The sequence below is a fragment of the Lithobates pipiens genome, unplaced genomic scaffold (genome assembly GCF_037356315.1).
Source record: "Lithobates pipiens isolate NorthernLeopardFrog02 unplaced genomic scaffold, aLitPip1_a1.2 Scaffold_25, whole genome shotgun sequence".
NCBI classification, from domain to species: Eukaryota; Metazoa; Chordata; class Amphibia; order Anura; family Ranidae; genus Lithobates; species Lithobates pipiens.
Genome location: NW_027507787.1, coordinates 72,696,603 through 72,722,502, shown reverse-complemented (window position 1 = coordinate 72,722,502; position 25,900 = coordinate 72,696,603). Strand labels below are relative to the sequence as shown.

Sequence of the window (25,900 nt, the reverse complement as noted above, 5' to 3'; positions counted from 1 at the left end):
CATGCTCGGAAGCATTGAAATTAATTTTCTCGGCTCGTCATAGTGTTGTACGTCACCGCATTCTTGATGGTCGAAAGTTGAGAGAACTTTTGTGTGACCGCATGTATGCAAGTCAAGCTTGAGCGGAATTCCATCGGAAAAACCATCCAAGATTTTTCCGATGGAAATTCCGCTGGTGTGTACAGGGCATTAGGCTTTGAAAAAAATTGTAGTCTGTCCTCCAAGACTCAATTATTTCATGACTGGTCACTGCGTGGTTGGGCTCAGCTCAGATCCAGACTTACTGATCAAATAATATGAATGTTTTTTTTTTTTTTTTTTTTTAAATTGTTTATTTATAACAGGAGATGGGTCCACATAGACCAACAAGATACAAACATTCCACATGTCTAACAGAGTAGAAGGCAAAACAGGTGATACAACAACAAGTCTCTGCTAACATTAATATCAATATCAAAAACCGTTAATACCAATGTTGTGGAATTCAGCGGATTATCACTATCTCGTGGGCACACCTCCCAAGGTCTTTTTTTAAGGGAGCAACTACTCGGTTATATGGGGGGGGAATAGAGCAAGAAAAAGAGAGAAAGAGAAAGAAAAAAGGAGGTAATCAGGGGGAGCAGGTGGAAAGGAGAGGAGCGGGAGAGCAGTGAGTGTGCGGGAGGTAGCGGGAGAGGGGTGGGGGGTGAAGGGAAGGAAAAAAGGTGGGGAGCAGTGGGACACACGATCATGGAGCGTGCAGAAATCTGAGCAGATGCGCATATACGGGATCTATATCTACGACCCCTTAGCTCAGCCTACTATAGTTTTGTTCTGCAGTATTATGTGTCAGGCCCTCTCAGGGCCTGGCCCGCAGCTGAATATATAAACACAATCCAGCCCTGCCAGGTTTTAGTGAAGGCCCCTTCTCTATGTTGTGCTGTGAGGATAAGGCCCTCCATTTTTCTGATGTCCTCCACCTTGCGAAGCCAGAGGTCAATGGTCGGCGGAAGAGCCGATTTCCATTGGAGTGGTATGCAGGCCTTAGCTGCGTCAAGCAGGTGGCGAATCACTGATTTCTGATATTTCCTCTCAGGGATGTTGGAGGCGTGTAAGAGAAAAAATGCTGGGTCGTCTGTGATGGGCTGGTCTAAGAATTGTTGTACGGTCTCACGCACCACTTTCCAGAAGTGCGCTAGTTTTGGGCATGACCAAAAGATATGCAACATTGTCCCTTTATCGGTGTGGCAACGCCAACATAGGTCCGGTGTATTCGGGTAGTACCGGTGGAGTAACGAGGGAGTCCTATACCAACGTGAAAGAATTTTGTAATTGGTTTCCTGGATCTTGGCACATATTGAGGATTTGTGCGTAAATCTGAGAATACGGTGCCTCATGGAGGCATTGAATTGGCAAACTAGTTCCTTTTCCCAGTTAAGTAATCCCGGGGGTGTAAAGTCTACTGAGGGGGCATTTAAAAGGTTATATGTCAGCGAAAGTGTGTGAGGTATGGTACCCGTGTCAGTGCATAACACCTCCAGGGCTGTAAGCGTCTGGGCGTCCGCATTGGGAGGTGGGATTGTGGAAAGAAAATGTGTCAATTGGAGAGTCCTCAGAAAGTCCAGGCCAAACGGGCCCGTAGGGTCCATGAGGTCCGCCATAGGCTTCCAGCGCCCTCCTGAACTGTAGTGTGAGGCTTGGTGTAGGCCCGCCTCGCCTAGACTCCGGAGACAGCCGTCATATATGAATGTTTTTTATCAATAATTTTTGAGAGAGCTTGTGAAGGTTGTTTTTTTTTTTCAGCGCCAACATCCTTTCATGTGTATAATGCAGTTTATCTAAATAAATCGTTTCAGATTGGTTGGGTGCCAATTTGTGTTAAAATTAAATAAATTGTAAAGAAACAAATGTGTTATTGATATAAATTACTCAAGCCACAAACCAGTCACTGCTGCTTCCGAAACTTCTTTTACAGAGAAATAAAAACTCAGATGCATTTTGTGCTGTGATTGGTCATTGATTGACTTGGTGCCATAGTATAAACCCCTTCTGTGTTTCCTGGGTTGGTAATAAAGAAATTATGAAGTTGTGGTGCTGAATGTGTGGGAGCCAAGGGAAAAAAACCATGAGAAGATTCCAGTTCCATGACATGTCAAAGGCATGGGAACGACCTCTCCTCCAGTCATGGGATTCTGGGATTGTGTCTCTTAAATAAAACAAACTTACCTACCTGTTTTCAATTTTCTGTAGAATGTATGCACATGTGCAGCTTAGTGTACATTCTCAGCACACCTTAGAGATGGAATGAATGAACTCCTGCAGGATTTAATCCAGCGGTTTATAGCAGAGAGCAATATCTGCCCTACGTTATGTAGCCCCTGTGTTATGTAATGCAGGTGGAAAGAAAACAACTAGACCTATCACTCTATCAGTGGCCATTGCTTAACACCAGCCATCTTACCTCATATAGAAGATATTGTGGCCAACAAACATATGCACACATATTATATGGCAGAGAGGTGTTGAGGATACATACAGAGGTTGCTTTTGCCAACTTTTTTGCTTGCTAAAAGAAAAATAACTAAAATTAACAAATCAAGTAGATTTTTCTTAAAGGAGGTCTCTGGGCTCAATAGGACTAACAGTAGATTGCCAGATACTTTATGTAAACCTCAGAACAGTCTATCGTGTTGCAGCAAGATGTTGCATGTCCTGTCCTTAGCACCTGGGGGAGCAGGTACTTTGGCACACAGCACTCCCTCAAACACCACACTAGCCCTGGGCCACTAAAATAAAGAGGCTTCACATGTTGATGTTTCAAACATCCATTCTCTTGGTTTCTTTCTTGGAAAGTCCAGGCTTGTGACAACAGTAGACTTCAGTTTCAGCAAAACTTCGAGCACAAGAGCGGTGTCATTAATGTAGAAGCTACAATTGGACAGGCTTTTCGGGACCACCAGCCCATGTGTTCCCTTTAATAGACATAGAACTGACTAAATGCATAGAGGGGTAGCTAAAGCAACAAGGTTCCCAAGATCCTACACAATCTGTATTCACAAGGGCAGAAGAACACACAGATTAGACCTTACTAGCAGATAGTGGCTGCACTGATTGCAGTGAGCCAGAATGTGGGGGAAAGGAGGGATATGCCTGTTTTCAGTCCCCTTTTTTCCTCAAGTGATCATGACAACATCTGTTTCAAGGGTCTCCCACTGTATTAATATAGTGGGGGATCAGGGATAGGTCGATCCAGGTCATATGACCTGGAATCTTCTACAATTCAGGGACCCTGGCTAGGATAGGTCAGTTTAGGTCACATGGTCCCCAGGAACCTTCTAGAATTCCTGGGGTCCTCTATAAAAAGGGCTCCCCTAGTTTAGTCAGGGCTAATTGCCTGAGGTAGGTTACACCAGCACAGCTCCCACCCCCCCCCCTTTTTCTGTTGTGGTCTTAGTACGCGATTGGGTCCCTTTTGTTTAACAAAAGGGGACAGTAATTTTAAGAGGGGTCATTTATTTTGCAGCTCGAATCTTAGTGGCTGAGTTGTGTAATCAGTCGATATATTTAATTCATTACAGTTGATATACATGATAAACGTTATGCTTTTAAATGATTTGTTATAACCAGTAATATAGGCCAAATATGTCCAAATATGTCCAAATAAAGTTATGTTTTTTCATCAATAAACTGATTGTTTTGGTTTTTCTTTATGTCCGGGCCATACTGCCTTCGATCCCATATGCTTTTGCAGAAATTATCCACACTGACTACAGTGTGGCAACTAAATGTACCCATCAAAACAAAACTAAAGCTAACCTATCTAATACCTAGCACTTATCTAGGAGAGTGCTACATAGATTCTTGATAATGGTAGTTCAGAGTCTCAAAGAGAGAGCCTATGCCAGTGATGGGAAACCTTGACACCCCAGATGTTTTGGAACTACATTTCCCATAATGCTCAACTACACTGAAGAGTGCATGAGCATCATGGGAAATGTAGTTCCAAAACATCTGGGGTGCCAAGGTTCGCCATCACTGGCATATGCCTTCGGGGGAAAGGAGATTATTGGAAATTGTCAGTGGAAGTACATATTTCATTACAACAAGCAGATTAATATTAAATCAATTTTTAAACAGTATGGATTTCACTCACACAGATCATTTTCATTTATAAATTACACATATAACATACTGCTATCTCACTTGATATTAAAGTATAGTGTTAAATCATTTATTTTAGGGAATGCTTTAGCATTTGTTTTTTTTATTCATTAATCATCATCATCATCTTTTTAATTTTATTATTCCGTACGTTTTTTGGCTCTGCGTAACTTCTGCATTCTTTCAGCTATTAAAGCCATTCAACATTTAAAATGTTAAGCTCTTTCAGCTGATGATTTGACTTCTTCAAATTTTTTTTCTACTATTTATACTTTTTAAAATATTAAGCTTTTTAACACTTTTTTAACATTGAAGTCAATGAGAGCATACTTAAAATCCTTAAAATCTTCTTCCACTACCAAAAGTTTCAGCTCCTTCATACTTTCACCTACAGATGCCAAACAAACTTTAAAATGTTTGCAAAATATTCAGCTATCTGGCTATATCTTTTCAGTTTGATATCTTACAGTTTTTGTTAAAAGTTTTTGTTAAAAAGCTGCTTAAGTTTAGTGATCATTTTAGAAAATGTAATTAAATTAAGGCATCCAGGCTTTTGTTGTCTGTTTTGTTTCCATGGTTACCAAAGCTTCTTATACACAGTGATGGGCGGTGGGGGAGAGCACAGACACACCATGTACTGATTTATAATAGAAGAATATGATGGGCAGTTTTGATGGGGGCAATATGATGGGGCAGCTTTGATGCTATTCAGCATTACCACACATTTTCTCCAGGAAATGCATTTTCTAGTTTTGTTTAGTCTGTTTTCAGGAATTTTAGTTCATTAGTTGTTATACTGTAAATGTGTTCACTTTACCTACACTACATATAGCAAACATTGTCAGAGAAATAGATTTCTCTGGGCCAGTTCTCATGTGATGAATGCATGGGGTATAGTGACTGGCCTGCTGACTGCAGGTTTCCCCACATAAGAAGCAAATATAGACAGATTAAGTGCTTCAGACATGCATTGGTGCCAGCTGCATAATTGGTATACTGTATTTGGGATATGGTATTGCTGACTTCTTCTCATGTGGTAAGCTGCAATGTATTATTCATTTATTTCTTTATTTTTTGCTCTTGGGTTTAGTAATACTTTAAGGTGAACTTATTATAACATTGTCCATTGGGTATCTATGGCATTGTATGGTGCTATCCATGGCTCATCACAAGTATGAGCTCTGTTACACAGATTTTACAAGTTATCTAAATAAATCTTCCACATTTCTGGTCTTTGTCAAAATACATGGTCAGGATTCCTCCACATTTTAAATAACTTGAGAAGGGCTTGTCTGTTTACAATATATGTGCATAGTCAGCAAAGTAAATGTCCCCTGCTGTATTCTCAGCATTGCAAATGTTTTCTTTACTAATCAATGGGGATTTTCTTCATTACAACTTGATTCTCAAACTTCTGAGGATCTTATGAGATAGGGTGCGTAAACTAGGTAAAACAAACAATGTAAGGCAAGCATTTGTTTTGTGGATGAAAGTTTGTTTTGGTACCCCGTCTTCTTCTAAAATAGTCCTTCACCAAACCCTTTTGCCTTTTATCATTTGCCTTACATATGGCATTGCATAGGCATGCGCACAGGGTGCTCATTGGAGCACTGGGCTGTGGAGAGGGCCGAGGCAGCCAGCTCATTCTTTCAGTGGTGTCGGTCCAGGCACCTGGTGGATTCCGACTTCCATTGTTGTGATGACGCGGTGCCTAACTGACATGCATGACGTCAGCAGAGAGCAGACTTCAGCTGAAAATGGGTCACAGGAGTGCAAAACGATGGGTCCATAGGAGAAGTATGGCCAAACAAGCTTTGGCTATACGTCTCCTTTAATGGAAGCATAGTAAACTTTGTTTACTATGCTTCAGTTTGTGAATGAACAAGCCGCTCAGCACAGAGCACTTCCCATTAGTTCACTGCCCAGTGCAGCTGAGGCTGCAGAGTAAGGAACTGGTAAGTTCTGTCCTCAGCCCCTTTCTCTGTCTCAAAAGCGAGACAACAGGGGTCTGCTTAGACCCTTGATATTTCACCAAACCCCTCCCCCCAATGGGGCTCCTAAAATAAAATAAAAAATAATATTGTAAAAAATAATAAAAAAAATATTTTTATTAATAATTAAAAAAAATAAAAATGATTAAAACACAAAACACAGAGAATGTAAAAAAAATTGCCATGGTTCCTTTATTTGGATTTTAACTTGAATCGACCAGGCACCAGTCTTCATTCCCCCTGAAGTAGATATGAATTCCCTGTATCGACTACGCATTGGGGAGGGGACAGGACGGCACGAGGATCAGTTTACCTGCCATAGGAGGAGACGCACATCACCCTCATACCTTTCCGGTATCTGATCTTATTGGTTATTGCTGGCAATAGAGTGGTGCACTAGACGCACTTCATAAATGTGAGTACCCTCTATTAGGGTTTGTTTACTTGTGTTCATTAATTTGTTTAAACCTACTACACTATCAAGCGCTTTTATTTTTGCATAAAACAGAGGCATTTCACTGAGGAGCCCTGGATGCAGTTTTTCCCTTCTGAGCCCAGAAGAGGTTCTAATGCGTGTTTAGCTTAATCACTAAGTCGCACGCTCTAGCGTTCACTACCTAGGGGATCATTGAAGGGAGGATACCTTGGCACATTTGAACACCTACCAAGTTGTTTTTGTGATTGCATGGACTACTTAGCATATTGAGTAGAAGCACAGCAGGACACTTTGTCTACACACGAGCACTTTAATATTTGTTATATATTTTTTCACATACACTATATGGACTTTTATGAACTTTATGAATCTTCTGAATTTATGTTTTCTCACATGAGCACTATATACTTATGCCCTGTACACACGGTTGGACATTTCGACTACAAAATCCATCAGATTTTTTATGACGGATTTTGGCCTAAACTTGTCTTGCATACACACGGTCACACAAAGTTGGAAAATCCGATCATTCAGAACGCGGTGACGTAGAACACGTATGACGGGACTATAAAGAGGCCAGTAGCCAATAGCTTTCACCTCGTAATTTATTCTGAGCATGCGTGGCACTTTGTCCGTTGGAATTGTCTACACACGAACGGAATTTAAACTATTGTATTTTGTTGTCGGAAAATTTTAGATCCTGCTCTCAAACTTTGTGTGTTGAAAATTCAGACGGAAAAAGTCTGATGGAGCCCACACACTATCGGATTTTCCGACAACAGGATCCAGTCGCACATTTTCCATCGGAAAGTCTGACTGTGTGTACAGGGCATTACTGTGTATTTGAGTTTTCCCATCCCTTATTTTATTTTTTATTAATTATTTACCGGCACTTCACCATTGGTCAATATTTGTGTGTTTTTATGATATATATGCATTTGGTATCGTGTAACGTGCATAATACCTAGCACAGCACTTTCCAATTTAATTATTTAATAATTTATTGTGATTGTAGCTGCTTGTATTTTATAATACCTTTTATATTTATTTATTTATTTTTGATGATATCATATTTATAGCGCGGCGTAGTATTTACTCACCTGTCTTCATTTCACTTTTTGTTTTTTAGTTGTATTGCCTATACATTTAGTTTATTAGTAGAGATTGGAAAACTAAATTATAATTGATTCCCTATATCATTCATTCAGAGTACCAATTTAATAGTGAGATAGCCATTGGAGAGCTCCCAATGCATCTGCTGGCCATATTGAATTCTGCTAGAATTCAAAGAGAACACAGACTTTTTAAAGATTGGAAAGCAAAGAAGAAAAAAAAAGTAATTTGCCATATCCTGTGGAAGTGATGTGATTATAACACCCCTGATAAATTCCACAGGATAGAAACAAAAATGTTTAATAGTAAACATCAACGTAAAATCCCTCTCTACTATAAAGGTTGTATAGTTATAGTTTCATATAAATATTGCCATATGTCTCTCTTACAATTACCTGTTAATAATATGTAATGAAATTCAGATCCATCCTTCCATTTGCACGTTTTTTCTCTTCTTTCCATAAAAGTAAAAATCAGCTGTGTGTTGAAGGGATTTGATTTCAGTCATATACACATAAACCTTAGTCTAGAATTACGCACCAAACACTGTTTCCACTTTGGCCATCTGCACCTTTGGAAAACATCTACAAGTGTAAATTTCTCTCCAACAAGTCCTCAGTCTAGTCCTAAATGCTTTAAACAATAAACCTTCCTAACACCCAAGATTATACAAGAAGGTCTGCTCTATATGGTTTTAATAATATAGGAAGTACTGAGGTGGGAGTCATGTTTTTCTCTGGGGCGGTGTAACCTTATCAGTATATTTAAGCTATTTTCCTATTTTTACATCTGCAAGCAAGCATTGGCTGATGTTGTTCCCTTGGCAGAAAGTGTAGCATTATGGTACATACGTCTCAATTTTGCTTTGAATTCTCTGTAACCTCTATATTCCCACATCAGTGGTGGCTGGTGCTAAAACAAATTGGGGGGGGCGCAAACAAACTCCTCCAGGTCCGCACTCACCACGGTCACGGCTCCACACACACACACACACTGCATATATATATATATATATATATATATATATATATATATATATATATATATACACACACACACACACACACACACACACACACACACACACACACACACACACACACACACGGTCTTCAAAAACTTTTTGAAGTCCCCTTGTAAACACGCACACACCAAGACTTATAGCACTGACATATTCCATGGCACCTTTACGAAGAACCATATCCTCAAAGCTCACACATAAGCAACATAAGCAACATACAAACTCCATGCAGACAGGAATCAATCCTAGTACCCTGCAACTCAAAAACACAAGCAACCTACAAACTTCATGCCGGAAGCTATCAAACCCAGTACCCCTCGGCTCAAACCCGACAACCTACAAACTCTTTGCAAACAGGAATCAATCTTAGCACCCCACAGCTCAAACTCATGACCCACCAATGAGCTGCAAGCCCCCTGAATACATCAAACCCAACACAACTGCTAAAGAACCACAAGTCCCAGCAGAGCCACCATAACAATCTCCAGCAGCCAAGAACTACATCATTATAAAAAAGAACCTGCCTCTGTCCATCAAACCCAGCCTTCCCCCAAAACTCAACAGCACCAACTTTACAGGAGAGCTGTAGTAACCCTGGCTGGCAGGATATGCTTGCACTTGTAGTTCACCAGTAGCATGTGTCTGTACTGGTCCTTATCAGAGCCATGCTGGGGGAAGAGAGACAGCTCACATCATCCATCATCCAAGGGCACTACTGGACTACCCAGGCAGGATTAACCCTGTCCATGCCACCTGAGCCAACAGCAGGGGCTAGGCAGACAGGGAAGGCTGGATCCCCCTCTTGCTGCCTGCAAGTCATACACTGGTGAACTAGGTCAGGCAGCCCCCCTCTACTGACCTGAATAGCATATACAGCCTGGTGGAAGGAGACAGCTCCAAGTGTCCCTCTTGTTGGTGATCTGCAGGCAATGCGGTGCCATAGTGCAGGGACACTTCCTCTCTGCCAGCAGCAGCTGGTGGGTCGGCCGGTCAGCGGGCACAGCGGGGACACAGTGCAGGCCAGGACACCTTCTCTCCAGACAGTGCAGAGTGCTATTCTGAAATAGTTCAGCTTGGGCCGTGCGTTCCTCTGAGCTGTTGACGTCACTTCCGGTTTATCACTGGCACAGGGAAACCGGAAGTGAAGTCGTAACTCAGAGGGAAAGTACCACCCATCTCCTAGGGCAGTGCCAATCTAGAACAAAGCACCGTAGTGATACTATGGGCGGATTTTGCCACAAGACAGGTCAAAACCCTGCAAATAAAGCATTTCGCCTGCAGTCTCGTGATTGCACAGATGTCACGCTTCTCATAATGCACTGTGTCCGATGCCCGAACACAGTGCACTTAAAGGCAACCACAGCTCACAGTTGACAATTGCTGGTCTATGGTCATCTAGTTGAGAAAAAAATTATTTCTCAGTTTTGACATTTGTTAAATATTTTTTTTCATTCTAAAATGAATTTACTACTACATATTTGACATAAAGTATAGTCTGCATTTTGTTTGGCACAAAGGCCAGCATAAAACCGATAACCAAAGTAGTCCAGTTTACTTCTACTAAGATAGTTGCCAAGCTCTATATGATGTATTTTCAGGAACATAAAGTCCTTGTAAGTCAATACCTAGGGAAGCAGTAACTCACTAAAAGTATAAATTGATGCTTTTTGCTTTATATATATATATATATATATATATATATATATATATAGTTTTTTTTCCCAATCTCTTGGTATTTTAGGTTAAATTCTACAAAATTCTACAAAAAAAACTGCAGAGCAATGAGACAGCACAGGTTGTTTAGAGGAGCTAGATGTTTATTTGTTGCTAAGACACTTCCAAACAAGCCAGGATCAATACCTGAAAATCATCAGGTCATATAATAAATAGTTACGATAAAGCCAATGGTCAAGCCAGCAGTTGGGTTAGTTTGGCCAAAGGTCAGTACCATGAGGTCAACTAGCCAGATATCTGTGAGGATGCAGCCTTCATCACTTTGCTGAATTAGGTCAAGGATCAACACCACAACATCTGGTAAAGAATAAAATAACTCACAAAACTGAAGAAACTGATTATTAAACATCTTTATAGACCATTACATGCTGTATATTGTATATACATAAAAATAGGGAGCCCCTTAACCCAGTAGTACACTGATTTATTTTGTATCTGAGGGAGCAAATAGCACATGTGTATTGGGGTACAGAGGAAGTAGCAGGCCACTGCTGTAGGAAAAGCAGGAGAGAGCAGAAGGCTCAGGACTAGAAGCAGAAGGACTACAGATGCTGAAGCAGAATAAAAGAGAGCAGCCAGTGTCTGGTCAACAGATGCTTGACCCACAGCTGACTGCCTGATATTCCATTAGTCTATCAGTGACTGGGAGATAATTGGTTATATGAGCAGCTCATTTACAGAATTTCTAAGTATAACTTAATAAATGCAAATAGAAAACTGCCCCTTAGTGGCGCCCAAAGGCGTCCGTGCTTTTGGCCCATTATTTTGGCCATTTCAAAGTGCTTTCCACGAATATACAGTATTACACATATTTTCGTTCTTAATTGGTCTGAGTTCTATGAAGTACACGCAAGAAGGAAAGAACAACAATGAACAGTCATACAAAAAAACAAAACACTTATGCATTAAAAACTAATTTACAGTTCAAATGTAAAATTTTTCATAGATACTACAACTTTGTGAACCTAGCTATGTATGGGGGTAAAAATATACATATGACAGGCACAATACGGGGATAATGGAAAGTTTTACATTATATTTCATAATTAGTGCAGCTGACAAGTTGCTTATATCTGCTGAGTCAGCACTACATTGCTGGACTACTGTCCTGAAATCACTTGTGACAAATTCATTTCATATGTGGCCACCTTATTCTCCTGTCTTCTCTGCTGCTGTGATGGCACCACAAACGTGGCATGCGTTTCTCGAGCATTCTGGAAAGATTTTAATGGGGCCTTAAACAGTCAAAAATATGCTTTGAAATGTAGTTCTCAGATGTATCTGTATTTTGCACGTTACAGTAATCATCATTTTATATGTTCATATTTTTTCAGGTACTATTTTTCACTGCAAGAAAACAGTTCTCACTTCTCAATCACTGTGACTCCTTGTGATGTACCTATTGAATGGAGTATTCTACAGTACAGAGCATCACATGCATTCCACGGAAAAGCAGCAGGTATGAATACATATGGTCTTGGGCTGATTATGCACATATGGCAGTTTTCCAATTAGTTATGCCAGTCCAAGTGGTATTTTAGGGCGTGGTAGCCCACATTTATTAAACAGAAGGGAACAGTTAACATTGAAATCAGTTGCCCATGCAGGGCTTTCCACCATCAACAACAGTCAACTGAATATGCTAAACCACCTAGCTATCTTGTCAGCAGCACTGCTGCTCTTCTTACCAGTCCCTTCAACTATATTGCCCAGCTCTGCTGGTTCACTCAGCTCACTTAGCCTTTAGTTTCAGCACCCTACTGCACAGTCTGCTGCACACTCCTGGTCTCTGGATAGGGGTTCTCCAGACACCCCAATAGGAGCTGACCTGATTCATGAGACAAGACCTTTTGTCTCTTGGCTTCTAGCTGGGCACTTCTGACCCCTGGTTGAGAGCTCCTGTCTCCAATATGGGAGCTGTGCCCACACAGAGAGCCCCGAGCTATCTTTAGACTTGAGTATATTATGATCCTGCATAGCTGTGTACAGGCACAGGAGCACATCCAGTACAATCCAGACACAGGATTAAAGGTTACATTCCACCCAAACCACTTTGGAACCTTCAAGCTCCAAGCCTCAATCCAGGTTTATAGAATCCAGAGAAAGGCAAAACACAGCTTGCTCTGCTCAGAAACAATAGTCTGGAACTTCGCATTTAGTCTTAAAGTGGTGGTAAACCCTTACAGACCACTTTGTGCTACAGGTAAGCCTATAATAAGGCTTACTTGTTGCTACCCAGGATATCTCCTAAACCTGCACGGTTTAGGACATATCCCCTGTATTTACATGTGCCAGCGTCATCAGCACATGCCCACTAACACAAACTGAAGCAATGGCATGTAGAATCTGAGTGAGAACACTAAACTTCAAAGTGGCAAGCAATCCTCAACACATTGGGGGTTGATTTACTAAATGCAAATAGGATATTCTCTTCACACGGAATTTTCCCTTAGCTTTGTGAATGAGATGAAGTTGTGCTGACTTCCACTATCCAATCATGTACAAGCAAAAGTATAGTCTTTTTTTTTTTTTTGCACGCAATCGGGTATTCTTTGCAAACCATATTACTCCCCTAAGAGAAAATGACCTTGTAAAGTGAAAATTTCTTTGTAAAGTGGAAGTTCAAATTTCAGCCTATGGGGTATTGTATTGAAAACCTGAACAGTACTTGCATCTGAAGAGAGGCAATCACTGCCCAGCCGAAAGGTAACCGACCCGCTTCTTCGACAAAAGATGGCTGGGAGTGATGACAGGGATTCTGCAGGAATTGTCAGAAATGTAGTCACTTTTATCAAACACCATGGCATATACTTCCACACTAAACAATAAATGTAAAGTAGATTTAAATCCTAAATAGATACTGTAACATTTACTTTGCTAATGTGCTGTGTATCAATTGTTTTCAGCAAGAAATCTTTGAGCCCTAAAAGATGAGAAAGTGGAGGCACCCAAATGTAAAGGAAAAGCTGAGAAGTGGATTTTTTATTGCCCTAACAATATTATAAAAATATTGTTAAAGGATTTCATGGCACTATACTGGCCTCTTCCTTAGGATGGTGCAAAAAACATGTTTTTGTTATTGTCTGTTAGAACACACTACCAGCTGTTAAAAGTGTTTTACACACCTACGTGAGAAAGTAGCCAGTATAGTGCGGTGAAATGTGTTGGCTGTGTTCCTATAATATTCCTTTGGCAATACATATCAAATTTATGATAAATTCACTTCACAGCTTCTTTACATTTTGGACACTTCTGCTGACGCCACTTTCCCATTTTTTGAGGCTCAAAGATTTATTGCTGTAAATACACTGAAATCTAGAGATCACAGTGCGTAGGCTCGCCCAGATCACCCCATCTAGCATTGATTGTGACTGCTCCCTGCACAGGGACAGCTATATTCCCTGCAGACATTCACCCCAGGTTGTCTGATCCCCAATAAGGGAGCTCAGGAACCTCACAGTGAGTACATAACTGTATTTTATCTTCTCTTAATATATTGTATTGAACTAATCTGTAAACAACTACACTATAAGGATCACTCCTATGGCCTCTGTCTTTGTTTTTTCTTTTTCTCTTCTGTCCATATCCTTAGAAGTACCCCAGTCATAGCAATTGTTTTTGTTACATCTCAGTGCAACTGATCTTCTCAGCCTCTTTCAGCCATTTGCTGTCTACATGTACTCACTCCCAGCTGTGGCTGCATGTCATTGCTTTGGGCTGGATTCCTTCTAAGCCCTTGTACATACGGTCGGACATTCCGACGGAAAATGTCCAATCAGACCGTGTTGTCAGATACTCCGTCTGTGTGTGGGCTCCATCTGACTTTTTCAGTCGAAATATCCGACCAACAAAGTTTTAGAGCTGGGCTATAAAATTTTCCGACAACATGATCCGATCGGACTTTGTCCGATCGTTTGTAGAGAATTTCCGATCAGGCAAAGTGCCATGCATGCTCAGATCAAATTCCTAGACCAAAGCTATTGGCTACTAGCCTGAACGTACTCCGGTCGTAATGAAATAACGTCATCACGTTCTGAACAATCAGATTTTCCGACAACTTTGTCCGACCGTGTGTATGCAACACCAGTTTCGGACAAAATCCGACACACGAAATCTGACGGATTTGGTTGTCGGAATGTCCGACCGTGTGTACAAGGGCTAATAGCAGTGGCAAACCATGCCTGTATAATGAGCATCAACATGGCTGCTTATAGTCTCTTCCACATATGCATGTGAAGGAGTGACAACACAGGAGAGCAATTCGATGGCAGGAACAAAGAATTGTTATCCTATAACAGGAAATGGCAAAAACTTCATGACACAATTACTACGTATTTTTTTAATGAATGCTGTATATTAACCCCCAGAAGGTTTTACCCCTTTCCTCACCAGAGCACTTTTTTTGCGATTCGGCACTGCGTCACTATAACTGACAATTGTGCGGTCGTGCAACGTTACACCCAAACAAAATTGACATCCTTTTTAACCCACAAATAGAACTTTATTTTGGTGGTATTTGATCACCTCTGCATTTTTTCCCCAATAAACATAAAAAGAGCAACAATTGTGATAAAAAAGCATTATTTTTTACTTTTTGCTATAATAACTATCCCCCAAAAACTATTTTTTTCCTCAGTTTAGGCCGATATGTATTCTTCTAAATATTTTTGGTGAAAAAAAATAAATCGCAATAAGTGTGTATTGATTGGTTTGCGCAAAAGTTATAGCATCTATAAAATAGGGGATAGTTTTATGGCATTTTATTATAATTTTTTTTATTACCAGTAATGGCAGCGATCTGTGATTTTTATCGGGACTGCGGCATTATGGTGGACACGTCGGACAATTTTGACACATTTTGAGACCATTGGCATTTATACAGCAATTAGTGCTATAAAAATGCATTGATTACTGTAAAAACGTCACTGGCAGAGAAGGGGTTAACACTAGGGGGCGATAAAGGGGCTAATTGTGTTCCCTATTGTGTGTTCTAACTGAAGGGGGGGGGGGGGACTGTGTAGGGGAGATGACAGATCACTGTTTATACTCTGTAGGAACAGACAATCTGTCTCTTCTCCCCTCAGGGAACCGGAAACTGTGTGTTTACACACACAGATCCCAGTTCTCGGTGTGTCCCGAGTGATCATGGGAGCCCGGCTGTCGCGTTCACCACTGTCCTTCCATGGGCAAGCACTGAGCACGCTTGTGGCCCCTAGTGGCCACAGGGCGAAGCGACGTTACATAATGTAGTTTCGCCCAGCTGTGCCATTCTGCCGCAGTACAACTGCGATGGCTGGTCAGCAAGTGGTTTAAAAAAATAAATACAAATTAAAATTACTGTAGCCAGATGCTTGGCTAGAGATAGAGAATGATTTAGGACACTGTAACTGCAGTGCTCTCTGTGCGCCTGTCAGGTACCTGCCGGATGAGCCTAACGTGCAGTGGGAAGGCTGTCTCATACAACCTCAGCTCAAGGGCCACCGGTGTTGCAAAAGTGTATGGCGGTGTATGGGTGCCTGGTTTGTCTTTGGTCTTGTCAGTTCAGCTGGTGCAGCAGGAAACAGGAAGCAGGCTGGTAAGCTGGAGAGACACTGAATACGTAGTCAGACAAGTCGGGTTTGGTAACAGATGATCAGATGTCGATACAGACGAAAGGCAGAGAATGTTCAGGATACAGGCAAAGTTCGGCAACAGGATATCAAACATAGTAGAGCTGAGCGTGGTTACAAGGCAGGCCAGGATCAGGATAACAGAGATCAATCGTACTCAAACAAGCCGGGTCAAACACAGGAAACAGATCGGATAACAGGAACAGGAAGTCACGGGAACGGGTATGAGCTGCAAATCAGACAGCAAAGACACAGTGCTGCTGAGGTTTTTAAATAAGGCAGCCTGTTGCCAATCACTGAAATTAGTCTGCACTATTTTAACCCCTAGGTGGCAGGCCATGACAGCTCCCAAATGACTTCAGCTGAATGGGTTTACACTATTGCACCTCCATCCACCAGGGGGAACTGACAAGCAGAAGGAGCTGAAGAAACTTAATGGTTGTCATTGAATCATGAAAGATGAAGTTTGGGAAAGAAAATGTATTATGGCAGTTAATGGACAATTGGACTAAAATTCCCAATTCAAGCCTAGTATAAAGAGAGAGAGAGCTGTATTTTTACAGACTGACTACCAATGGATTTCCTCTCTTTTCTGCAAGGAGACCAAGGTGTGCACATTACTGCTCCTGTATGCACCTCAGTCTGCTACGGCCCTGCAATCATGTGCTGAGGACCGGAGTGGTTCCAGCAGATCGAGAGGTGAGCTGACATCTGAATAGTTGCTGTATCGCTGGGCCTGGTGAGAGGACACTGCTGCCATTAATATGTTGCTGCTAACAGAAACTGAGCACATAGAGAAGGGACATGTAACTAGCAGCATTGGTTTCTGCATGCAGACTTTACTGGGACTGTACTCATGTGCACCACCATAAAGACTGGGCCCCCAACTCTGGCCAGCTAAAGAACTAGGGCTAAAGACTTCTCACTCAGCTGATTCAAAAGAATTTAGCTTATTGCCCATTATTAAATGTACCACTTTAGGGAGTCTTCAAATTTGAATGCTGCCATTCAAACAGAGTGTACTCTAAAGTGGATATAGCCTACTGTTCACTGATTTTTGTGGATTACCAGGTTTACTCTAATTTAGCTGCATAGAACTCAATTGTATGCCTCTATAGCAGGGGTAGGCAACCGTGGCCCTCCAGCTGTGGTGAAACTACAAGTCCCATGAGACATTGCATAACCCTGACAATCACAGGCATGACTCCTTGAGGCAGAGGCATGATGGGATTGGTGGTTTCACCATAGCTGGAGTGCTGAGGTTGCCTACCCCTGCTCTATAGTCTATTGAACTGTGATCGACCTAATCCTTTACTTGCTCATTTATGTGCATACTGCTATTTACTGCAGCCCATGACAATAAATGGGGGTTCATTTACCACTTACCAGTCTGATGTTTGCTTTTTGATCCTGAACCTTAGTAGGGTATCTAAATTTGTGCTCCCTGTATTTGCTTAACCTGGTGTGTTAATGGGGCTGAGGTTAATCTCAGAGTCAAGACATAAGAGCAGAGAACCCAATCTACCAACCGGCTCCTGGGGGGGTAGTGCTACATTACTTTTGAAGTATATGAGATTTTAGTGATTGGGTTTACATCTACTTTTTTAAAGTGTTACTAAACCCTCACTTTTTTTACATTAAAATGACAAATATATTATACTTACCTGCTCTGTGCAGTGGTTTTGCACAGAGAGCAGCCCAGATCCTCCTCTTCTCAGGTCCCATGCCTGCGCTCCTGGCCCCTCCCTCCTGCCGGATGCTTGCCGGGTGCTTGCTGTGGGGGCACACAAACAAGCGTGCTCCCAAAGCGTGGCTCTGTGTGTCCATTCACACTTTTGCTGCCAAACGCCAATCAGGAATGTGTGTCCTCGGAGAACCAAAATTCTCATGAACATCGCTGGATCACGATGGGGCTCAGGTAAGTATTGGGGGGGGGGGGGCTGGAGGGCTGCTGCACACAGAAGGTTTTTACCTTCATGCATACAATGCATAAAGGTAAAAAACTTTGTGCCTTTACAACCACTTTAGCCTAGGTTCACATTGAAGCGATTTGTTATGTGATTTGAGAGATCAAATTGCATGAAAAGTCGCAGCCTATTGGCGGCAATGGCACTGTTCCAATCGGTGCAACACTGATTTTGCGGCGCCGCACCGATTTGCAAAAGTAGTTCCTGCACTACTTTTGCAGATTTCAGGTGCAACTTCAATAGACATCTGTGCATGAAGCCACACGGATGATCAAGTAGCAGCTGAAACTGCGCTGACATTGCTACTTTGAAATCGCGCTACTTCACTTGATTTCAAAGTAGCAAATGCGAACCAGGGCTTAAGTTCAGTTTGATTTTCAGAGAAAAAAGCTTCAACTCTAACGGTCAAGCAATGGCATTTTTTCCAAAAATGTTTCTCCACTGACCACAGGATGGGCAACTAATTACTGATCTACAATAATTATTTTAGCTCTTTGCTGATTAAATCCATGTACGTCATTGACTGAGTATAATTCATTACTGAAACTGCATAATTTACATTTGTCTTTAGAGATTGCTAAAGTTGAGTTTCTAAACTTTTCTAAAATTGAAGAACATTTGGCAGGTTTACGTGCTTTGAATACTAAATGAAGAACATTAGGCTGTATGTGGGGAAGCTGATTTTTATAAACACATGAATTTTATGTTTTTCATGTGTATTTAAAAAATGCAATTTTTATAAACACACTTTAATCTTCTGTATTTTTTTATTTGTTTGTTGTGTGATTATTTTTATTCCTAACTAGCCAATTTATTTTGAACAATATAAAATGCATATCTTTTAACATGCTGGTAGGTTAATTAGACCCTGTCCAAAAAAAAGAATTGGCCATAATATGTGTATGTGTATGTCAATGTTGTAAGTGTGTCGGGACTCTACAGGTTAAAGGACCACATAAATAGCTGCAGATGGACACCGGTGGCAAGAAAAAGCGCCCAGAGGCGATTCAGTTCGTATAGGTAGCGCTATATAAGTCATTCATTCATTCATTCATTAACAGATTGTATAAGTTATGTTTATTTATTGTAATGTTTCTTTTTAGCAAGACAAATTTTTTATGGTTCTTAGCATTTTCCCTAAATTTTCTATTCATATAAAGTAGCATTTTTCATCTTTTTTTTTTTTTTTTTTTATATAGTATATGGTTTGGCCATTTTGTTCCTTCTATTGGCTCTCGAATATCGTGGGCATATCATGGTTTGTTGCACATTTTGAATCCATATTGTGTTTTCTATTACAGAAAAATACAAATCATTTGATGACCTAAAAGCTCGATCCTACTACAAGACCGTATCTATGTTCTTCCATTATAAAGGAAACTCAGTCGAAAACTATGTTGGTACATCTTCACATTCTTCAATTTTTGTCCTCGAATTTCTTTCAACAGAGAGAGACACTCACATCTCTGTGTATCTCACAACTGACTTAGAACATGGTAACCTATTTCCCGAGCTTCCAGGAGATCCTCGTATTGACGTCAGTTCAGTCAACCACAATTCTGTTTCACTTGTCTGGAAACCAAGTCCATCTGCCACAAAGCAGAAGGAGAATGTTCAATACTGCGTTCTTGTCAACGAAAAGCATAATTACAAAAGTCTGTGTGCTGCCGACACTGCAATTCGATCTGCAACTAGAAAATGGCCAAAGTTACCAAGTTATCCTATTTCACAATATCTTGAGGACCATCATCGGGTTATGCTCCTTTCAAAGAGTGATATTAGTGTTATTCACAAATCCAACAATATCGATGTAAGGCAAATGTGTATTGGAAACAAAAACACATACACACTTTCCAATTTGAGCTCCAACACTCAGTATTATTTTGATGTTTTTGTTGTCAATCTTCTAACAAATGCCAGTGCTGCCTACACAGGAACCTTTGCAAAAACCTGGATGGAGCCAAAACCTAAGGTTGTGCCTCTAAAAGATGGTAAAATAGTTCAAATCAAGTTTGATGGTAAAAAACAAAAAGTTTACAGCTTCCAATATCAGGCAATAAATAAAAAGGTGCAATTCACATTGCAGCCATGCAGGGGCCAAATACGAGCTCAGATATTAAGAAATGGTAAGTTGCTGGTATCAGAAACCATTCAAAATTTAAGACACATAACATTTAAAGGAAAAATGATGGATAAATACTTAGCTGTTTTCAAATCATCAGATGTAATGCTAAATTCCTCTGCCATGATTCAGGCATCATCCCATATCCATAAGACATTATTCCCATTTTTTCCAGCAAGTTTGAAGATTAAATCCTTCAACAAACTAAGAACCTGTGACTCAATAACAATTGCTTGGCTTGGTACACAGGAAAGAAACATGTACTGTGTCTACAAAAAGAAGATTCAAGAAGAAGAAATTCTGAGAGAAACTTCTAGTGTTGACCGATGCTTAGGACCTGAATCCCGGCCAAGATCTGAAAAAGTTCTCTGCAAGTACTTCCATGATATCAATGTCCAGAAAGCAGTGACTACAGAAACTATTGGTGGTCTAGAGAAAGGCACACCGTACCTATTTGATGTGTATCTTGTTGGTTCCTCTGGAATACTAGTTAGATATCAGAGCAAAGTAGTTAAGACTAGAAAAACATGTTAAACACTGATTTTTTTTTTAACTTACTGACTTCATAAAACAGAAATTTTTTATAGAAAAGTAATTTGCAAAATGGGGGATTTATTTTTACTTTTCTATAGAAACACACTGAGGTTTGCTACAATTTCCAATATAGAGCTGTTCATAATCTTTGTATTTACTGATACCTTTTGTATTTGATCTTTGTCTCTAGTAAAATTTTGTACTCTACCTAACATATTGCTTAATATATTGTGTCTGTTTAAATGGAAACTAATGTTATTCATGCAAGACAGACTAGTACAAACTGAAAGATTTTCAGATCAGATAATTGCCAACTTGTTTGAGCTCTGAGAGGAACAGATATGCATTTCTGCAGAGCTGAATGTTTTTCTGTCACATGGCTTTCTTTTATATGGCTGGCCACATACATTTGGAAACCATGTATTTTATTAAAGAGGAGCTCTATTCTCCTGTGAAAAAATTAAAACTCAGCAGCTACAAAAACAGCCACTCACCTGTCCCACGATCCATCAGTGTGCTCACACCAGCAGCCAGTTTCACCTGCTGTCATATTTCCTTGGTGCCAACATCTTAATTAGAGCCACCCAGCTGTGACAGCTTGCAGCTTCACAGCCGGGTGCCCACTGCACATGCGCGAGTTGTTGTGAATGGTCCCGCTGTCTTCTGGGACCTGTCACGTGTCCCAGAAGACTGCAAGGGGGGATGGGGGAGGGGGGAGAACTTCCACTTCCCATCGCCTAGGCAGTCGGAGCGAAAGTGAGAGCAGGTACCTGTCAAAATCAGGTACCCTCTCTCCCCCTCGCCCCCCCCAACTCCTCAAAAGTGCCAACTCTTCAAGAGGAGCGGGGGGGGGGGCAGGTCCTTAAAGCAGAACTTCGCCTTTTGGGTTGAGCTCCTCTTTAATAAAGGCATTTCAATGTTCAAGTATAGTTATAGTTCTAGATTTGCTATGTTACAGAGAACATCTAGAAATTATATTGGTGCTACTAACTTGGACACAGTTGCTCGTACTAAATTGACAGGCATGTAGGTATACTACATGCCTGTCAATTTAGAACAAGCAACTGTGTCCATGCACCCACTGTATTCCTAGAGATGGACTTACATGGGCTGTCTGCACACAGCATCTGACTGCTCGTGCCACATAAACAAATGGCACATTCACAGTGTATGTTAGAGTGCTTTCACACTGCAAGCGTCAGCCGTTAGCGCTTTAGTGCTGTTTAAGCGGCACATTTGCGCTGCTTTTTGGCCGCTAGCGGGCAATTTTAACGGTGCCAGCATTAGGTAAACTGCATTGCCCCCATTAAGAAGAGCAGAGAGTCCACCTGGGGGGGAGAAAGGGCAGCCAGAGCAGATGTTGGAAGGGGTGATCGGAGACAGTTGACCACTGAGAACAGAGAGAGATCACTGTTATGGAATGACCAGTGGAGTGCGGGAACTCCAGCACACACGTGTCTCTCTCTGCTGATCTCTCTTCGATCCTGACACTTCCGCCAACAACTGCCGCCTGCCTTTGTCCACCCAGCTGTCACTTGACCTCCACTCCTCTCCCCCCGTGGGCCGCTTAAAAATTCTCTGCCTATAGGCTTCTGAGATGTAAATCTGGCCCTGGACAAACATAGATCTATACTGAGACAAAAATGTTGGACCATCAGTCTTTTATGATTCTATGTTTCCTGTTCACATTCAAGTTGCCGTGTAATTTGTATTCAGTGTAAGCATTGTTATACCGAGTAATTATAACTATTTCCAATATCCAGGCACAGAGCAGTGCAGATATCTTGTTATTTATTTGGCAGATCAGTCTACAGATAATTGTTACTTCAGTTGGAGTTTGATGCTGGAGAGTTTCTTTTGATTTCTCATGATCAAGTTCGCCATATTAGTGCATTTGCTAAACAGAGTTTAGTACTCTCCATGATACTTTATTTTATTTGCACTAACAGATCATTTTTCAGGACAGGCTTTCAGGGTCTACCCCCTTTTTCTAAGGTTCAAGTAGTAGGTTTTGTCCAAAAAAAGTAGTGGTGAGCTTTGGCAATGAGGGCTATGCTCTTGACCACAACATTTTTCACATCTACCATGGCAATAATTGTGAGGTTCCACCGTTCTGCTGGATTTTTACTTTATCTGATATGATGTAGATGGGAACATAAGGATTTGGGAACACCATTGTGGATTGGGGCACCTCAAACTCCCCAATAAGCCGAAATAGAACCAGAAACTATGGGGGTTACCCAATTGTTAAAGCTGCCATAAGATATTAGATATCAGTGGGTGATTCATCCTTACAGACTCTACTATGAAATATTACTTATATAATATATTAATAATAATAGACTGACTTATTGATAGAAGCCACCCCTGTTGATTATTTGGCAACAAGAGCATGAATGTAATCCTGATTTCTGCATTACTCTGCAGTGTTCAATAACACAATGCTGTCGTTTTACTTGTAAAGTAAAGGTTCACGACTGCTGCATAGCCAGTAACATAGAATTTTCCTTCATTTATTTCAACATAGAAAACGGTCCTTGGCTTGTTTTTTTGTTTTATTATGGTATGATAACTTGGGTGGGGTAGGGAATTGTGGGATGCCCAACTTGAAACACAGAACCAGGGGCAACTTCCTCATTATTTACAAAAGTCCTCTTCTTCCTTCCTCTTGCATAAACTTGGTTTCCACAGCACAGCACATGCTGCTCACTCCTGTTGGAACTAGCAGGATATTACTAGTTCAGCAAAGGTCCATATACGCAGGAACATTCCGTCCCATGACAAAAGTAGCACAGTTAGAGTCACACACATGAAAACCTCTCAGGGCAAAGTTAGATGAAGACTTGGCACTATGCTGTCTTTAAGAAAGCACTGTAACATCTGACAGTCTTTCCCCTTGTCTTGTCCCTACACCATGCTCATCTACTCACTGTGTTTCCTTGCTCCTTCCCACTGCCTCTCCGGCATGAATCCTTCCACCTCTTGTGTTAGGATCCTTCCAGGCCAGCTTTCCTGAGCTCCCAGCCTGAGGAAACCCCCCACCCCATTTAGGGGTCACTCAAGGGCCACCAACCGCCTCTCCTCAGCACTGCTTCTTCATCTTCCACCCGACTCCCCTGCTAGCATGGCTCAGGTCTATTTATGGGAATCCCAGTTCCCTGGCAGCCCACTGCTGGGGATTGGCTGAGAGTCCATGAATATTCAGGGCAGCCCCTCCTAACCCCTGCCCTCCTGTTCTAGAAGGTTCTCCAACCCTCTAGATACCAGGGGGAGGCAGAGAGCTGCCAGGATGAGTCATCCAGCCCTGGTCTCTAGTAACCCTGACCCAGTCCATAGTTACATTGTCAGGTTGAAAAAAGACACAAGTCCATCTAGTTCAACCAATAATATTTCACTGACTTGGGTTTATTCCGGCTAGAAGAATGCTTTAGCTACTCTCACTTCTAGGGATACAAAAAAACACAGTCACTTCCAGAGCTAATAGGTCTTCCAAAGTGAGGAATAACAGATGTCAGATAAAATGGTGGTGTGAAAGGTATATATGGTATCCCAGAACAAGGTGGATGCTGCCTTCCTCAGATGGGGTAATCCAAAAGGAACTATAAGAAAAACAGAAATGGACAGAGTGCACACCTAGTGCATTACCAGAGATAATTGTAATAACAAGAAATTTTTGTATAAAAGTGGGTACTCACAAAATGTAAGTGACAAAAACCATAAACACAGTGCATGGACATGCACAGAACACAGGGTACAGCTAACGCATTTTGGGGGCGCAACCCCTTCCTCAGAGCTAGGCTCAAAATGTGTCAGTGTACCCTGTGTATGTCCATGCACTGTGTTTATCGCCTTTTGTCAGTTGCATTATGTGAATACCCACTTTTATACAAAACTTTTTCTTATTATTAAATTATCTCTGGTAATGCACTAGGAGTGCACGCCTTCCATTTCTGCTTTTTTTTTGTAGTACACTACAAAAACTTCTCACTCCTAGTAGCACACACTAGAGGGTGCTACATACACATAACAAAATCACTTTAAATCTGAACTCTCGGCAAACTGCTAATTACATAGTTCAAATGTATATATGGAAGCTGTTTTACCTGCAATAAAGGTTTGTATTTCTGTTCATCCAGTCCTGTGGTTTAGACAGTCCGGATAGATCATTTACCCTAGTGACCTTACTTTTCCCTGCTGCAGAGAAGAAACACATCTAGGTCCCCTGCCTGCCCCATCCTATGATTGGACAGTGAAGTAGCAGCAAAAGATTACTGAGGTCATTTCTTTGCATTCTACTCTTATCAACATTTTCTTTATCAGCTAATATGAATGCAACACACCTGATTCAATCCTATTTTCCTTCTGGAACTCCTCTATAAATACGCTCAAATATGCATTAATAAGCTACAGCGACAAAACAAAATTTAACAACTAGATAGAATTATATTTTCCACCCCGCTGATGAAATCGAACAATCTCCACGAGCACTAAAGCAATCCACCAAAGATGTTTTGAATGAAATGTTATAGCTGCTGTAGGGTCACACATTGTAGCTGCATAGTACACTGTCATGTCTCATACTGTAGCTCCAATGTAGGTTTATTGAAGGATGTAATGTATATATAATTTAGTAAACAGGGGACCATTGCTATTGCAATACTATTGCTAATAGTGATTTATTTGTTGTATTAAAAGTGTTACTTCTTCATTGTATTTTTTTTTTTTTCATTTTCTGCATAGCATTTAGTAGTTTAAAGACATATTTATTTCTTGACTGCACTCTTTATTGGATTGCCTGTCTGTATCGTCACTATGTATGCTGTATTTTGTATGTCTATGAATGTTTTGTATTAAATTTTTATAATCCCAGTGTGAGTGCCATTGAATGGACTAATGAAGCACATATTCTGTTGGTACAAAGGTCCAGCTGACAAGCTTTCATTCAGGTCTTTACATCACAGGAAAACTATTTTAATTTGATTAAAAAAAACCTGAGGCTGTACTGTGTTATTATCATCATGAGTGCAGTTATTTTCAAGTAATAGAGAGTTTCTTTGTATTAATAGATACATATTCAGTTTCTGAGAACCTCGCAAAACAGTACTGAGATCCCTCATAAAGTAAAACAAGGGAAGATTCCTTTGCAAATCTTAGCATGATCAGTGATTTAAATTTATTATAGAAGACAGATGCTGAAAAAAATAACCGAAAATTATATCAAATGTCACATGTA

General features: G+C 40.9%; 1 protein-coding gene and 1 long non-coding RNA gene across 2 annotated transcripts in view; both read left to right on the top strand.

The window, feature by feature from the left end:
* The window catches only part of LOC143930339 (uncharacterized), an 892,155-nt gene extending 866,619 nt beyond the window's left edge, over positions 1-25,536 (top strand). Inside the window, exon 2 of the long non-coding RNA XR_013262756.1 lies at positions 23,533-25,536. This is a non-coding gene — a long non-coding RNA (uncharacterized LOC143930339). The remainder of the gene's footprint in view (positions 1-23,532) is intronic.
* Positions 1-25,536, top strand: part of LOC143930338 (protein NDNF-like) — a 55,827-nt gene extending 30,291 nt beyond the window's left edge. The window contains exons 3-4 of the mRNA XM_077454596.1: positions 11,770-11,894; positions 19,313-25,536. Coding sequence (XP_077310722.1) covers positions 11,770-11,894; positions 19,313-20,667 — 1,480 coding nt within the window. The 3' untranslated portion in view covers positions 20,668-25,536. The remainder of the gene's footprint in view (positions 1-11,769; positions 11,895-19,312) is intronic.
* Positions 25,537-25,900: the final 364 nt, after the last annotated feature.